At 48.1% G+C, this 17,348-nt stretch overlaps 2 protein-coding genes across 2 annotated transcripts in view; one reads left to right on the top strand and one right to left on the bottom strand.

Annotated features, from left to right (window-relative positions):
* Positions 1–17,348, top strand: part of LOC131272084 (uncharacterized) — a 49,226-nt gene that overhangs the window by 22,050 nt on the left and 9,828 nt on the right. The window lies entirely within an intron of this gene.
* On the bottom strand, positions 14,773–16,895 carry LOC131272085 (splicing factor 3A subunit 3). The gene is made up of 2 exons (XM_058273703.1): positions 16,688–16,895; positions 14,773–16,603 (listed from the first exon to the last, which is right to left on the bottom strand). The coding sequence occupies exons 1-2, from the start codon at positions 16,781–16,783 to the stop codon at positions 15,245–15,247; spliced, it is 1,455 nt and encodes a 484-aa protein (XP_058129686.1). The 5' UTR covers positions 16,784–16,895; the 3' UTR covers positions 14,773–15,244.

Here is a 17,348-nt window from a genome sequence, read left to right as displayed (position 1 = left end):
CGGTTCTGTTGGTTTCACCCGAAATGCTATTTGTTTTTTCTACAATGTCCTTCGGTGCAATTAGCGTCTGGTGGTGAATTTTTTCTTCTACTGTTTCTTCCTCGTGATGATGTGCGATGCTGGCCGTTTCTCGATGTATGCTGTTTTTTTTTTCGTGTTGTGCTCTTTGAACCAACGTGTTTTTTTTTACTTCATTTATCGTCCTCGACTCCATTCTGTCCCCTGTCGTTTCGCGTAACATCTAGCCGAGATACGCTAATGTTTCTCAGCCGTCCGTTCGTGTTTTTTTTTCTTTCTATTTTGTTTTACTTTGTTTGAATCCCGTCGACTCCATCGTCTAGCGGAATGTGGATCCAATCTACGGAAGCGAACAGCTGCGTGCTGCTGAGTTTGTGCGATGAGCCGTGAACAGTCGCGTCACCGCATAGGTGGATATTCATTCGCACGAGCTGGCTGCGATGCAGTTTGATTTAAGCGTGAATACTTTACTTGCCCGTCGAATTAATTGGGCAAAGGGGAAGGGGTTCTTAGTTATGGCTCGGTCCGTTTCCATTGGATTATATACGCGGCGCAAGAGAAAAAGGTGATGCAAATTTATTGCATCCTGGGAGAATTAGTTTATCAAGAGAGCCAGTTATTTTATCAAGTATCTAGATCATTTTGAATTAACAAAAGAGCGTATTAGAGTTGTGTAATTCAGATTCAGATTCATGAATCCCAAAGATTTATCAACCGGTGAAAAGTGATGATTTTGTTTTTGGTCGCATGATTTACGCCAATGAAAGAATCATGGAGATTTGTGAAAAATGCATGACAGGTTCATGAAGATTCATTAAAGTTTCGAAAGATTCATACACGTTCGAAGATTCGAATCCCAAAAGATTCATGAATCGAGCTGAATGGATCATTGGTGAAAGATTCGTATGAATGAATCTCGCCAAAAGAGTCGTAAGACACACCATTAGAACAAATGACACTGTTGATACAAAGAAGATACGTGAAAATGTTATCTTAAGCGATATTAAAATATCATTTAATTTAACCGAGAATGAACGCGCACCGGTTGACTCAGGGAGGCTTCGGTCACGGGATAAATATTTCGGTTCATCATTCTCCCCCGAACTCTCGGCAACGTTAAACGTCACTTGCATTTTCCATTTTCCTTGCTTCTAGCTGCAATATCTTCCCTCGGGTACCAAAACCCATTTGACAAATGGCGCTTATAGCTTGTGGTTCACATTTTCCACCACGCTCCACGGTTGGCCCCAAGCCAACCGCGTAGGCATCACCCAAAAACTCATGCATCGGCTCAACTCTTCCTTCGCCTGCACCAGACATTATACCCCGCGGCGATCGTCACATTACCTACGGACCTTGGGCAAAGGATCAGGACATTCCGTCGTCGGCTGGTTTATTCTGCGAACGAAGTCAATGTACCGTGCGTGCTCGTTCCCAAAATGCAGCATACTTTGAAATTCCCACTAACCGTCACACACACACATACTTCCGCTAACCTTGTGGCAAGCGATTGGCAATGAACTTGCCCGCTGCGTCCGCCGCGACCCGGAGATTGATAGTTTTTCCGACTGCTTGCCAACCACTTTTGGCGGATAGTTTTTCAATTTTCAAACAGTCTATTTGTCTTGACAAGCTATAATAGACTTGTTCCTGCCGGCTCGCAGTGCCCCTCCAAGGTGTCTCATGTCGCTAACTCCCCGTGAATGTTTGGGTGGACAAATTTGTTTACTTACCTTTTTTCCGTGAAATTCCCGCCCCTCCGTGTGCCATTTATCACCCGCATTAGAAGGAGGAGGAAGATGCACAGCAACAACCTCACGCGGGAAACTATTTTTCCACACGTCGGTACGAATTTCGTGCCGGGCCAGTTGTTTTACGAATGGTGGAATGATTTACCTATGTTTTCGTTGTGACAAAACATTTCCCCGAAGCAGATGATCGGGCACTTCGTGTCGAAGGGCCCTTCTGGTTGGTGGAGGAATGTGGAATAGCAGAAGCATAATTGCGCATCGACTTGGTGCTTCTGGGTGAGACCAGGGGAAAGAAAGCAGGAAGCATGTGCGGTAAATTCCATCCCAAAATGTGACGCCATTGGAGACGCCATGCGACGCGCTCGCTGGCTGTTTGTCCTTGAGTTGGGATCGTGCTGGAAGCATGTGAGTGAGTAATGCTTTGTCGGATTTTATTTTGCTCCTCAAATAACTTCCACCATATGGCTGCGTTTGCGATATCAGTAAAGATGTGTGAACGAAAAGAACTGGTTGAATGTAACTAACTCTCGTCCACGATTGATCGGTAAATAAAGCGTCCCTTTGACAAAGTAAACGAATCCAAATGCCCACTCAGTAGCGTACCGGGTCTGTAAAGGTTGGTCCCGATTTATTATTTATCTTAGGCCGTCTCCGAGCGTTCAGTTCCGTTCCGGGTGGCACATCGACCGTCCACATCAAACGAGGCGCTTGGGCGCTTGTTGTTGTTGTTGGTGTTGACCAACGGATGGACAGACAATAAAAATAAATCAATTTTTCCCCGCTAGTAGCACGCCGGCGATGAGATCATCGGTGTGGCCCCGTTTTAAAAGACGCTCGTCAGCGAAAACGCACACTTGGACACCTACCGTCGTTTGACGATGGAGACTCTCGGTCTCGGCTAGATGTGCGGCTAGTTTCCGCGTTTAGCCGTTTAGGGTGCTGGTAGGCCAAAGCCAGCTCCCCCCGGAAAGTGACAGTAGAACAACGGAAAATCCCACCGCAACAGAGAGAAGAGGGCACGTGCGGCAATCCCCGTAGGGTTTCCTGCGTTAGATAGAGCAACCGAGAAAAGCCGCTTGTCTGTGTTTGTGTATGTGTACGCGTAGAAAGGGTGGTGGGGTAGTGTTTTAGAAAATTTTCCATTCCGTTCATCAACCCTGACCGTGGTGTGTGGTGTGTTACGGGTTGTTGTCTCGTGGTTAGCAGCATTACCCTTCGCATCTCCCCCCCCTTTGGAACCACCGGGTTGTGCCCACTTTTCGTCACCCGAAGCGTTTATTTATAAAATTAGAAAATTCGGGTCAGTTCGTGACACTTGAACCGATTTGCTGACTTTTTTTTCCCCCGGGTCCGTTACTTACTACCACCCGCATTTTGCGTTCTATCGGTCTTTCGTTCGGAATTCATTTAGAAGCTGTTAATTAACGCATTCTCCCCCGCTTTGAAGCTCGCGATCTCCGACATTCCTCTGCGGGGTTCAGGAGGCCAATCCGTCGTAGTAAAACTTGAATCTGGTGCAAACCGTTCGGCTTTCATCGGTTTAAAATGTTCCTCTATCTTTTCTTGAAACGAACCGCCGTAACGTGCGCATCCTTAGTACGATTTAAAAGCTGTCATAAAAATGCGCCATTTGCGAACTTTTTGTATGCTGTACGCCATAATTCTGAATCTTTCAAAAGTACCCCACAACAGGATCCCCAATTGTGTCGGATGTCAATGACCCGACTTTGAATGGCCATAAACGATGTCATACTGTGACGACTCCGTTGGGATTACGGGCTCAGTTTCATGTTTCACAGTCCCGTAATTAAATTATCCCGTGTTCTTGCATTTTCGAACCGCATGTCGCATGTGTGGTGAAGTAAAACGAGTTAAATTTAGATGAATTACGATAAGAGACTATTAAAAAATTAAGTGCATTAAATAATACCATCAGAGGGGGTGTTACACCGTGACGAAGAACTACTTCCGGAATCTTTAGCTTGGGCTTGGTTTGTGACCGAACGCCGGTCACACTCCATTGGCTTTCCCTTCCAGAGGGCGGTTGCAGTTACGTGCGTTGCATAACACTTGCGGCGTCACCTAGGTTATGGTCGGTTTCTGCCGTAGCCAAAAGGGAGAAAGTGGTTGGAGGTTACCCGCAGAGGAAACCGCGTCCCTCAAGCTGCGGGTTGCGGTTTATTATTACATGAATAGATCACCAATCAACGCCCAACAATTAATAGTCATTATGACGAAAAGTTCGCGCGGTGTTTTGATCCGGCTCTAGGGCTGGATTAGGGTAGGTAGGGTCTACCGTGTCGATCATCATTAGTTACACCAGTCGCGTCGGAGAAGTCGGGATGCAAATCTCCTTGCGATCGCTAGTAACGCGAAACACCAGACCATTCGACCTACCTCCCTCATCTAAACAGATCGAACTTGCTGATTGCGAACCTCTTTCAAACGGGTGGCTCAGTCCGAGCTATAACCGCGTCACGCTCGTATCTCGCTTTGTCGCCCCCAAAGGGGCTATAAATTATCGACAAAATGTGTCCCAACCGTCAGCCCGGACCCATTTGGACGTATCAATCGAAATGGACGTCCGAGAAAAAAATGGGTGAACCGCTTGATTCATAAGACCCTCACCTAAGTACCTCTAAGGGTGGAAAATCACTGGGACTTGTTGTGACTTGCTGGTGGACCGGGTTGATGAAACAATCCCCCACAGGGCGTAAAGGCTTAATCGGAGTGCACGGTCGGACACCGACACGGAATGCGACCGTTCGACCGACCGCCAACTTCCGCCATCGGCGACTTCTTGCCTCTGTCGGATGCGGGATAGCTTTTACGATCGCCAGCAAATCGTTTAAGCAAGCAACGACAAATACGGTGCGTTTTTACGATCTTTTGTCGGCGGTTCCCCGATAGCGCACCACAAATGCGCAGGAAACACCGCTCCTTCCGAAGCTGCTCGCGAGAGAACGAACCCGGTTCTGTGTTAGTTCTGCAAAAGTTCAAGGAAGTTTGTTTTTCTTGCTATTATATCTCTGCATGGCTCGGCACGGTTTTGCGTGCGACCCTAGACCTCCCCCCTCTGAAGAGGCACATACTCTCGACTCGGATTGGGTCATTGGCAGGAGGCAAACACGTGACTTTGGTTTGCATGTTTGACCGCGGTAGAGAAGCGGACAAAGGGTCGGCACAGAAGGGGGACCGAAGAAGAAGGTTCATGGAGACAGGTTCTCGATGGATGCCTTGTTCTTGTAGGCTTCAACGGACAGTCTCCGTTCTCCGGTGGTCATGGTCGTAAATTATGCAGATATTGGCAAAACACACACTTACACACATACACATTCCGCGACGGTACTTCACTCCTTGGAGCACTCCAAACAAGCCAATCGTTTTGCTACAGTGTGTGCAAAGTGCTGCCCGGATGGTCCTCGCTCCTTGTGGCAAGGTTCCGGATCTCAGTCAAGGTCGTACATTGATTTATGCGCTACTACTACTGCTACGGCTGCCGTCCGGAGAAGAGCGCGCACAGGGTAAAGAGGAGAACAAAACCACAACTCATCCGAGCTCTCTGGTGTCGGTTGATGTTGTGTTAGGCCGTTATGACGTCCCGGTTCCGGGGACTATGTTATTAAACTGGTCAGTGGGGTAGCGTGACACGCGGTAATCATCCCGCACTGCCGGTCGGCCGTGGAGACCTTGGACCGGGCTAGAGCGCGCTTTCCCTCGCCGTCGTCGCTGCAAAAGTGATGCAAAAATAAACGCCGGCGTCTGAAGCGATAGGGGCGAACGCGCCAGGGAAACGATGTCAAATGTTGGCAAATTATGATGCGATCAGCGTTGTTAGCTCGGAAAGGGAGGTGGCGAATCGAGCCGGTAAGAGTTATGGTTTAGGTCCAACGAGGTTACATTCAGCCTTACCGATGATAAGAGGCTGCATTTCTGGTCCAGAGTTCATTCGAACGTTCTCGAAAGCTTTCAAACGTACTTAAACACTCTAATGTTAAAGGCCACACGATGTACATTCAGGTACTCGAAGATTCTGGTGCAGAACTCAGTCGAAAGTTCTCGAAAGCTGCGAACTCCTAATCTCGTAGATTAAAGGCCATATGGCAGGTTCTCTTGCTAGGCAAAACCGCACACAAAGCAATGTCGCTAAAGCTGTCAAATCGGCCCATACATATTCTATGACGATAGTATCATTTTGCATGAACCTGCTGACCTTCCACGTCCCGTGCCGTTTTTTTCTTCTCTTGCTTATGTTCTCCTGTGCGCTCCTACAAAGGAGCAGTAGCCGTGCGTCAATGCGTACCTTGCCACGGAGCAAGGGTACACCATCTCGATCCTTCCTTCTAGCGCGCACGCCGCTGGTCAGTAAGAACGTAACAGGCCGCTGGCTTTACGGGTTTTATTAACATTTCCTGCCATTCGTCTCTAATGGCCACACCATGTGTGTACGCCACCAAACAACGCGTAAAGCAATTAACGACTGTGTGCATATGCACAACCTTCGGAAAGTAGGTTAGAGAGTTGCTTAGGTCCTAGCGGCAGGAGCATTGCCACATGTTGCCATTTTGGCGGCGTGTCAGTCACTCCCACGACACGACAAATTTGCGCACTCGTCCCGCTTCACCCAAGAGACTCGTCTGAGACGCGAAAAACCAGATGCCGGTAGGGAAAGGGAAATCTCTCAGTAATTCCTACCACCCATCGGGACCGTTGCCGGTTGTCTGGTACTCTGGTCGCGGTTGCCGGTACCCTGTGGTGTGACCTTAAGGGGCAGACGTGCGTCGCCCCAGCTTTGTTATTCTTCTACGTTCGCGGAAAGAAAGCCGTTGCCTAAGGCTCTCCTACCAGAGTCTCTCGTCGTCGTCGTCGTCGAAGGCACATGTACATCTCCTAGGCACTCCGTTACCGGTTATGGAGTTTCGAAGGAAAGCGATGGGATTAAGGTATGCAAAATCAGCGACGCAGCTCTGCCAGACAGACAGAGTAACCGACTTGAAGTCCTCTTCCGGCCCGGCAGGCCCGGCGTATGTACCGTTTCCAAGCCGCATCGGTTAGGTTCACGCTTAGCTTTTCAACGCAACTCCACTCTAACCTTGTCCGTGGTTCCGAAAGCCACCACTCGATGCCTCTACCCCTCTACAAAACACAATCCCATCGAACCAGCGCTCGCTAAACCCGAGCACCATCGACGTCGAGACGAACCGAGGTGGTTGTTCTTGAAGTGTCAGCTTGTGACACCGATTCCTCCTCTACTACGGCGACTATACGGCGTGCCACTCCGGCCTCACGAAACCAATGCCGGCTAGTGGGTCTAACGGGCGCGCGGGTCGTGAAAGAAAACTAATAATAATATGGTTAGAAATATTGTAGAGTGGAAATACCTAGCCAATGGAGCAGAAAACAATCGATCAACTCTTGTGCTAATCTTCAGTACATCGGTCTGAAATTAGACTTTCAAATGTCTTAAGTGTGCTATTCATTGTCGAGCGATACTTGTGTGTACGATTGAAGGACACAACTGAGAAATCAAACCGAATATTTCGTGGTTCAAGTTGTGATACTTATCGTAAAGAAAAAAAAAAATTTTGTGCAAATTTTTAATTTCTTTTGACATAATCCGAAAAAGAAACGGTAGTCAGTGAGATGGTAAAGAGCTTAAAAAGTCATGCGAATTGTGGATAGATTTATTACGGGTATGTTGTAGAATCGAACATAAATCCCGAATGCGGTGGAAAATGGAAATTCAAAGAGCTATAATTATGTCACGCTCTTACACGCGTTTGTAACCACAAACCAACCAACTAAGCATCAACTTGTCAGCTCTCTCGAAATCATATGGTGTCGAGCGAATCCTGCAAACTTCTAGTCCACTTCGTACCCTCCCCCGAAAACCATGAATATGGGTCAATGCCGTGCCTCATTTTCGCGTTTTATTCGCGTCCGAAAGTCTCGAAAAGAACATGGACCGCACGGTGGTATAACAATGGCCATTACCGCAGAGCGTCAGTGCTATTTTTGCCCCCGAAAAAACCCGTGCGATAACATTGGCGATACGGTTATGGCCTCTGAGGGGAGGGGATGGTGGGTCCGAGGGGAGTTTGTCATACTCCACGAGTAGTCGTTTGGTGTCTGTCACTCGTCCACTATTCACGGGACCGTTGTGCGAGGGTTTTGGTAGTGGAAGATATTTTTATACTTTGTATACATACGCTAGACCTTTGCGCAACTGTCGAACCGTTGTAATGAGATTGAGGTGGCTTCCATCTTGTGTGTAGGAACCGGTCGACCGTAACCTCTCACCGATGTGTTCGTTCGCGAGGAAGCACCACAACGGTCCGACCTTCCTTCGGGCGATCGGACAAGAAATGGTGTCCAATGGTGGTGTACTCCCGACCACAGACGAGCTTAATGCTCCTGGGGTCTTGCAGTCTACCATGGCGAGCCCCGAACAATGTCTGGCCTCGACTGTAGACCTGCAGCAAACATTCGCACAATCTTCAGAACTTTGGTTTCAGGGTTGGGAGACTTTTTTTTCCTCCCCCATCGTCGTTTATTCGCCAACCGTTACGGTTGAGAAATTCGAAAAGTGAAGGTTGTTTGGCCTCCGTCTATCTGCCTAGTCTGTGCCATCCAGGAAGGGGAAGGGCGGGAGTGGAAAAATCTCTACCACCTGTGCTCGATGTGGATGCAACAGGTTGTGTCCCTCGTTAGACCCATACCGCCGTTCAGGTTGACGGGGTCGCACTAGCCTAGCGCACGCCGTGGAAGACTGTGACTCATGTTCCGGAGTCGAAGCGAATATGATGGATGATTGCACGTATCATGGTCTAGTGAGTACAGTAATAACGAGGCAATGAGATGGTTGTCTGATTATTCAATTACCTCCAGGCGTGCTACCCACGTCTCGCCTCACGTCGGCAGGCACGTCTCCATCCAAACTGCGGGACGACACACTCATCTACCGTGCGTGTGTTCCCCGCAGCCTACGTTCTGTAGCGATTGCTCCAGAACATTTCCTTGTCTTACTGCTTGGAGTGTCAAGTTTTGTGCAAATAAAGTGTTCCTCACGTCAGAGCGTACCACCGGATCGGCGATGAGACTCTCCTGCTGCACGCTTTTCAAGCTACAATTGAATCAAATTGATATCAATCAGTGCGTACGTTGCGACCGCGTGGAATGTGTGGTCACCACTTTACGTCGGTCATCCCATCTGGACCCGCTTTCGGAGCCTGTGGCATGTTCTCTTCTGCTTCCGGTCTGGTTTAATATTTCCCCCTGATGACGTAAAACGATATCGTGTGTGGCGCAGCTCATTGCTTGAACTACCCAACGAAACCTTTGTATCGATGGTTAAAAGGATACTCCCAGTGTGTGTTGCCAATCTCCGGCCGGCCCCACCACCAGAAGGAATTAGGGTTTCGGGAAATACGCAATTTCCCCTCGAGACAAGACACTTCCCGTGAAACTTACTACGCCCGTAGGCGAGTTTGGACGGCTCCGCCGGAGTGGTCGTTGATTGGCATTGATTAAAGATGATGATACCACACAGCGTCTCGGTCGGCAGCTCAAGTGCTGACATTTACCGTTTCATTCGAAGTATTCGCCATTCGACGACGACGACGACGGATATTCGAACCGATCGATCCGATCTCCAGTATACCACCCCTCGTTTGCCATACACCCAGAGCGCGTCGGGTTCCACGTGACTAACTGCCGGAGGACTACGGGGAGTTTATCGCCGGGGGGTTTATCGGCTGGCCGCTCTAATTTCCGACTCGAAAAATGTGTTTGATTGGACCCAATCACCAACGGATTCGCCGGTTTCGAATGCAAGCTGCACTTAATGCTAATGGATTCCGCTGACTGACTGACTGATGGTGCGCGTTCGTCGAGGGATCATTTTTAATTGATCACTGACGCAGCAAAGCGGGCGAGTTTATAATCAATGTAATGTTCATTAAATTAGTTGAAAAATTGCCCTCCTCAAGCAGTGTGATTTTTGCTGGATGATTCAGAAGTTTGAGAGCACTCTTACGGAACGATATTATTTTGAAAGTGATGTGTTCAGATTCACTTCATGTTTTAACATAGACTTCAATTAACTTACGTTTCTCTGTAAGCTATTTTGTGTGTAAAGTATTTTGTGATGTAGGATCGCAAGTTAAAGATAAATTCAATTTTTCCTGCGACCTTGACCAAAGTTATTCTTTCATCTAGAACATCAAATTTCTCCGCCTTTACAATTTCCTCTTGAGAGTCACTTCGCGGGAATGTTCACACCAAATTATCGACGCGGACGTTGCCAGCAGCATCAACAGCTTGCAAATCAACCACTCTTAATCCAATCCAAACGAGCGAAAGAGTGATTGCCCGGTTGGCAGTTGCCAAAAAATCCACGTTGCATCCCTACTGCCTCGTTCAACTGCCTGGCCGGCGCCGGATCGGTGGTCGTCAAATGTTGATGGGCATTAAATTTTCTGTCCAGATTGCACCCATCCACCCAAAGCATCTCTTGCGCCGTAAGTGATCCCCTGGACGGCCGGGAGGGGTTTCCTTTTGGGGGCGTTCGATCCGAGTTTCGAGAGTGCTTTTGAAGCAACGTTGGCCAAAATTCGCACAGCGTTATTTATAGTCTAGAGAGCGCGGGCGCGCGATGCAGTCGCAGAACCCAAACCCTACATCTTGCACTTGTGATTGCACAGCTCGTCGTCGTCGTCTTTGTGTCGCCCGTCGCCCTCGAACATCGGCCGCGCAACAGTGCATCACCGCTTCCGGTCCATGATCCTGCCACCCGGCTTCTCTGGTGGCGGTAAAGAACCGGTCCACCGGGGAGTGCGGGGATTGCTTGTTTTGGCATCGGATCGGGGTGTGAAATTTGCAATCCACGGTCTTCCCATGCTTCCCCCCTTTTGCCATCGAAGTGCGCTCGTTACTTCCGCCAACACGACGCCATTCGCTCGTCAGTCGCTCGACCAGACGTCGGCGGTTGCCACCGGGGGGGTGTGGGTACACGCGAGATAAAAATAAATGTCTTCTTTCTGTTCCTGCCTCTGTGCACGCCGCCGGCAGAAGCAATTGGGGCACCGATGGGTTCGGTGTTCGGTCACGCGTTGATTAGATGTGGCAATGCAGATCGTTTAGATGTGCATAATTTAATCGAGACCGATTAGCGAACTCCGAACCTTCGCCGAGCGCGAAGATCTTTGGCAAGGTTGACCCATGCAAATGAGTATCGGAAAAAATTCAATCTACCGTTACGCGTTTATTGTATATGGAACAATTTGTGTGCATAGTAATTTTATGTCTTTTAGTGTCACAACATCTTGAGAAACCTTGTTGGAAAAAATGGTCGTTGAGAGTTGAGTGGAAAAATATATTGTTGAGATTTCGGAAAAATATATTGATGATTTTCTCTTCCAGAAGATTCTTTCTGCGGTCTATTTGATTGTACTAAGGACTTATTCGTCTAAATAGCTGTTTAAGGGACGACTTCCTTATGTTCTAAGGTTCTTCTTCACGCTATCGTGAAACATTGGAATCAGCCAACGCTAATTGTCCTTGAAAATGATTACTTCTAGGCGTCTAATGCCTTATCACGAGCAGTTAACATAAATTGGTGCCATTGTTTACCGAAAAAATCGTGCGCTCAGTTATCTCCATTCGCACTGCACAAATCTCTTCAAAATCCTCCTCCGTCGGAGGTCCGCGGACGTCTTATCGTGCACTGACTTCGTGGTTATCAGCGACCCACCCGTTGCATTGCATAACGTGATGGTTTGTTAGCCGGGTTCCCAAAAAAAGTTGTGTCTACTAAAGTCCAGTGGAGATACTTTGGTGTTTTTTTGTTGCGGTTTATGACCGTATGCAGCCCGAACTCTCGGCCCCGGGTAAAGTCCCCGGAGAGGAGAAGTGGACCGACCGGCTACGTAGGTCTTTCGGAAAGTAGGTCACCGCCTAATCCGAGGTTGGTCACCGCCCATGTATGATGTGTCGTTGTTTTGGTTGTTGTTTGTCGTTTCGTTCCGAATCTAACAATCAACCACCTCCTGCCAGCCACACTTTCACTCTCTCTTTAGAGCTCGCCTTCTAGATCGCCCCACATGTCGATCACATTAAACGATTTAGTAGGCGGGAATCGGTAGAGAATACGGTACGAACCGGTTCGCTGCTTCGCGTGTCGTTGGAAGTGATCGACACAATGCTACACGCGAGCTGATTTGCGTCCCAAAACGGTCGAGCGATGGCGATCATTTCGTGCGACACTAGAAGCGATCTGCCACATCTAGCGAATGCGAAAGAAAGTGTTACAAACACGTGCACCCCGTTAGAACGGAAAAAGTGCGTACCAAGTGGGGGAGAACAAAACCGCGGATCAGCCATTGGCACCACCATGGGCCAGCTGTGTTCGGTGGTGTTCGTATACAATCGAATGAACGCTCTCATCACAGCCCACTGTATCCATCGTGCCGCCATCATCTCGCCGAGCGCCGGGCGCATGTTTGCCTGGCCGTGTTGTTGGGAAGCGGAATCGTGAGGATCGAATCGTCACCGTTGTTTACGCGCACGATGTAGTAGTGTGTTGTTCCGATCCGCCGATGAACGTCCTTCAACCGAACGGGGTTTTCATTTAGTGTATTTTTTTTTGTTTTCATCCACCAAACGGATTCTCGAAACGTCGCTCCGCCGCATGGCCCTCCGCATTCTATCAACCTACGCACTGGGTTGTGTTTTTGTTTTCATCCGCCAATTCGGCATTCGTCTCTTAATTTTCATCTTCTTCTGTTTTTCAAACTTTCCGACGCTCGCGAATGCGGCCACTTTAACTTCCCCGTTCCCCGGGAAGGGGTTGGATGTGTCCTTGCTTGTTTTTATCGGAAGAGGTCAAAATAAGAAACTCGCTCCCCGGTTTGCCCGTTGGAAACAATAAGTAATCAATAAAATTCGCGCCTCGTGGGGCCCCCCACCAAAGATAAGGGTTGGGCGATTTTGCACCCGAATTTAGTTCAAATATTATCGCGTGAGGGTGATCTATTGTTTCGCACCCCACAGCTGATAGTAGGACTACCCGAAAATCGAGCGCCTTATCGGTCAGCCGACATAGACGGGTTGGCCTTGCGCCCGTGCTTGTCGCGAGATTACATTTTGTTGTTGGCCTTTGCCAAAACTCATTCAAATTCCACCGGTACGATGTACGAAACGAAATCTTACTAAAAAGAAGAAAAGAGCCAAAAAAGAACCGCCACGGAATGATCCACTCATGGAAGTGTCGAATGTTTAATGAAGATTTTAGTTTTTCGAAAGGCCAACAACGATCATCAACCGCAAAGGTAGTAATCCACCGGTTCGTGGCGTTAACCGGTTTTGGTTATTTTTAAAAATTCAACTGACCACAAAGTCAGACAGTGTTGTACGTGTATCGATATGGACGAGAGGCTGTTTGTTTTCCTGTTTGTCGGCAGCTTGGGGCGGTGATTTACCCGAACGAGTTCTTTTTAAAACCCACCTTCTAGACGTAAGGCATTGTAAGTCCCCTGATGGCTCTTTTAGGCGTCACTGTTCTCGCAGTGGAAGCGTTATTTTCGGCCCATCCCAAAACCGCCCGGCAATTGGATACCGGTTGTCACGTGATCGCACGTTCGATGCCTTATTTTGTTGTGCTTAGTTTCGTTTTTGGAGAAGCCGGTAAGAAATTACCATAGGCTTTACAAAGAATGCATGGAATATTGCTGATATTGGATAGGAAGCTAGGAACAATTTTCTTCCATGTACTTTTATTTAAATTTATTTTATTTCTATTGACCCATTTCATTCTCGCAATGTCCTGTGTTAATGATATCAAAATGGTTTGTTGGAGAAGCATATTTTATTTGAACTTAAAAATCACGTTGACAAGTTTATCACTCACTCGATAACTGTTACTTCATTTCGAAAACGTACGCTCATGGCGCAGATTTTACCTCTGTGGCCCATAGGAACCCGCAAATGTTGATACTGAATACCAAGTAGGATACTTCCACTGCAACCACCCGGAAAGGGCGCTAAACACGGGTTTGGTATCGCCACCGAGGTGTTAACAACCGAATGTTTATATTCTGTTTGCCAAAAAACTCCACAGCTGCCCGAAAAGAGCCATTCTTGCGTCGTCCAATTTTGGGCGCGAGCAATGGAGGCGAACTCTGTCAACTGTGCAAATAAACAACGGCTCGTCGTTGGGGCCTACCACCGTCCGTCGCTGGAAAATAGGGGAGAGTTTGTGTGCGTTAAGAGCACCGTGCGGAATACAACACACTTGACTATGATATTTCCTACCAACAATTGAGGGCATTTTTCGCGCTACAACATTCCGAAACGTCTAGAGAAAATCGATCGAACCTCGTCGATCGATGGCGATTATGACGGGCCCGAACCGCCCCTAGCGAGCGTTCGATCATCGCCAGCATCATCGGGGAGTGATCGATCGGGGTGGAAATAATAAAATGGCGGTGTTTTGCTAAAATTATCTCCCGCCATCGCAACCCCTCGCGGGCGAACCACTTCAGCTTGTTCGTGGCATTTGAATCATGGCTGCCGTCACCACACGGCCAGAAGGGGGCCACCAGAATGTTTACTTACAATCCTTCCACCAACCTGCTAATGGCATAACAAGGCGCGTGGAGAGAAACGCGTTGAAAGTGCTTCTAAAGGCAAAAGTTCCTTGCCGGCAGCATATTAGCTGCGCTAAACGGTCCAATGCGGCCCGTTGCGACGGTGACCACGAGTGGCGTTTAATTGGCGCAGTTTAAAAGTAATCGATTCTAGCCACTAGTTGAAGCAAACCGTGTGCAAAGTTTAACCTACACGAAAGATAATCATCTTGGGTTGCGTTGGGACCTCTGCGCGAGCACAATTACTAAACTTTTTATTGCGATAAACAACTTTAGCAGACGTTGTGGCGTCAATTGGTGGAAACCGTGTGGAGGGAGGAAGATATTTTAAAATTCGTGTGGTTTTCCTGTTTCCCTTTCTTCCATGAATCATTGCTTTATTTAGCATATTATTAAAACACCATTTCTTTACGTGTTTTTGCGAAGACAGTAAACAAAACGATTTGTTTTCGGGAGGCAGATATTTTATTGTAATCATTCAAACGAAGATGTCCGCGACCGTCGTCCGACACTTGGTATTTTACACATAAATGAAAAGATCATGTTCGTCTCCCTTTCGTGTGGTTTAAAATTAGACTTTTTCGTGCACCCCTTTTCCCTATAGCTTCACAAACCAGCGCGCCCACCCTTTCGCTCGATCGCAGTGCCAGACACGTTGGATGCAAATTACGAAACGGGTTCGTGCAAACGTAAACAGAATACGGAACAAGGAGCCGTTTGCTGGCGCCAACGGCCAAATGATACATGTTCTGTTTCCTAGCAGAAGCGTCGCGCTGTGGGGCGTGCCATTTCGTTGCTCTTCTGGCGCGTCGTTGGGTACGATGCCGTAATCTACAGCAAACCTTGTTTTTGCAGATCCAGATACACCTTCTTGCTGAGAATGTTACCGCGCGAATCTTCGAACTCTTCCTCGTTTGCCGGTACCCACATCTTCGAAAACGTCTGATCCTTCACCTTGTCCCACAGCATCAGCGCGTCCTCGATCTTCGTAATGTTAGCGAAGTGGGCCGTATTGGGGATGCCCAGGCAGCGCATGCCGTGCGCGTGCCGCCACTCGGAGAAATGGTTCTGGAACGCTTTCGGCCCGTTGTACTTGTAGTTGCCGCAGATTTCACACTCGTACGTAAAGTGCAGCTGGTGCAGCTTGTACAGCCAGTACGGGATCGGTTTGCCGTCGTACCCGAGGGGCAGATTCTTCGGGTTGTACGGAATGCCATCGTCATCGTCCGACTCGACCTCGTCCATGCTGTCCTCATCGCTCTCGTCGAGCGTGTAGCGGGCCTGCTTGCGCTGCAGATTGATCTTCGTCTCGTAGATCTGGTCGTCCACTAGCTCCGACAGCTTCACTATCTTGTACTCGAGCAGCGCGATGTCCTTCTCCTTGTTCACGTTCATCATGCGCTTCCGTTCGTTGTCCTTGTTCTTATCGTCTTTGGAGGAAAACAAACGTTGTGCACGTTCCTCCAGTGTACCGCCGCACTTCATGTCGAGTGCCTGCAGGGCCGCCTTCAGCCGATCGAGCCCCAGGTAGGTCAGATCCTCCCAACGGGCGAACTCGTTCAAGTTAATCAACGCATCGTCGTCCACCTCGCGCACCTTCTCCCATCCCGGCACGATGCCGTTCTTCCACATGTCCTCAAACTGCAACTCGTTGCGCTTGACCGTGTGCTCTAGCTCAAAGAAAAGCGGCCGACTGCGTGTGATGAACGAGCATAGGTAGTCGTGCAGTAGCTGCAGATACGCCTTATATTTTTGGTTCTTCTGCTTCCGCGGTATTTCGGCGAACTTGTTGAACTCCGACAGATACGTAATGTAGTCAATCTTGTCGATGCCTTTCAGGTTGATAAAGTTGTCGTAGCACTCGTGCAGATCCAGATACTGGCCATAGTTTTCAACGTCGCTGAACTTTACCACTTCCGCTAGGTACGCCGGATCGTTCAGCTGATCCTTCAGCTTGTTAAACTCGATCGATGCCGGCACGGCCACATTGTTGCCGTGGTTGGAGTGAAACTCGATCAACCCATTGAACTGGCTGTAGAACTCTTTGAACTCGTTTACACTCATATTGGTAATCTCCTGCTTCCGCTCACCATCCTTGTCCTGGTACAGTTCCAGCAGCGACTTCGAGCAAGTTTGGTAGCGTTCCAGATAGATTTTTATCCTGTGATCAGCCAGCACTTTTTCTTTGGTCTATCGTGGGACAAGGAAAAACGTGGTAGAAACTCTTTTAATTACGGAAAATCACCTCAACAACGCAGTGCTATGTTTACTTACCGTCTTCTTCGGGATCATCAGCTCCTCCGACATGGCCATAACCAGGCGGTCACATTCCTCATGCAAACGCCTTTGTATTTCGAAAATAGTCTCCATGATGAGTGTTTTCCTTCAATTGATTGAGGAAACCAATTGAAATGGAGAAAACGACACGGGAAATGTAAAACAAGCAATGCTTTTCCCTTTGCCGTAAACACTTTTGCACTTTGACGGTTCGGACTGGAATGTGGAATAGTGTTGGCAGAGTCGGCATTCGGAAGACTCGAAGACCTGATCCCTAGGCGGGGTTCCTAATCCGTTCCGTAGCCGTGTCGGACCCATCAAAAGATGTTCTGTTCACGGAACATTCAATTATTTCAATTCGTAATGAATTATTGAAGAAATCGTTTTAAATTATTTAAAATGTTTTTATGCAAATTTTCCAGATTTTGTATAGGTTTAAGGTTAATTGTTAAGTACGAGAACCTAGGTTCGTTCATCATTAACGAATCAGTTGCTCACCACTAGGTAGGAGGTGGCAGCTTGCGCCACCTAGTTGTGAATCTAGAAAGTAGCGAGTAGCGAGTGTTGCATTTTGAGATGGCAGTTGCTTATTGTAAAATAGAATAATTTATCAATACTAATAGTTATAGTATAGTTATACCATTTTTTTGTTTCCTTT

Source organism: Anopheles coustani, chromosome 3 (assembly GCF_943734705.1).
Source record: "Anopheles coustani chromosome 3, idAnoCousDA_361_x.2, whole genome shotgun sequence".
Classification (NCBI taxonomy): domain Eukaryota; kingdom Metazoa; phylum Arthropoda; class Insecta; order Diptera; family Culicidae; genus Anopheles; species Anopheles coustani.
Note: the sequence above shows the minus strand (reverse complement) of the source record. Positions and strands in the feature narration are given on the sequence as shown.

Bases quoted from the DNA above. Each gene is read 5' to 3' on its own strand.
- LOC131272085 (XM_058273703.1), bottom strand. From the start codon at position 16,783: ATGGAGACTATTTTCGAAATACAAAGGCGTTTGCATGAGGAATGTGAC. The intron at 16,604-16,687 runs GTAAGTAAACAT...GTCCCACGATAG, and splicing joins TGATGATCCCGAAGAAGACG to ACCAAAGAAAAAGTGCTGGC.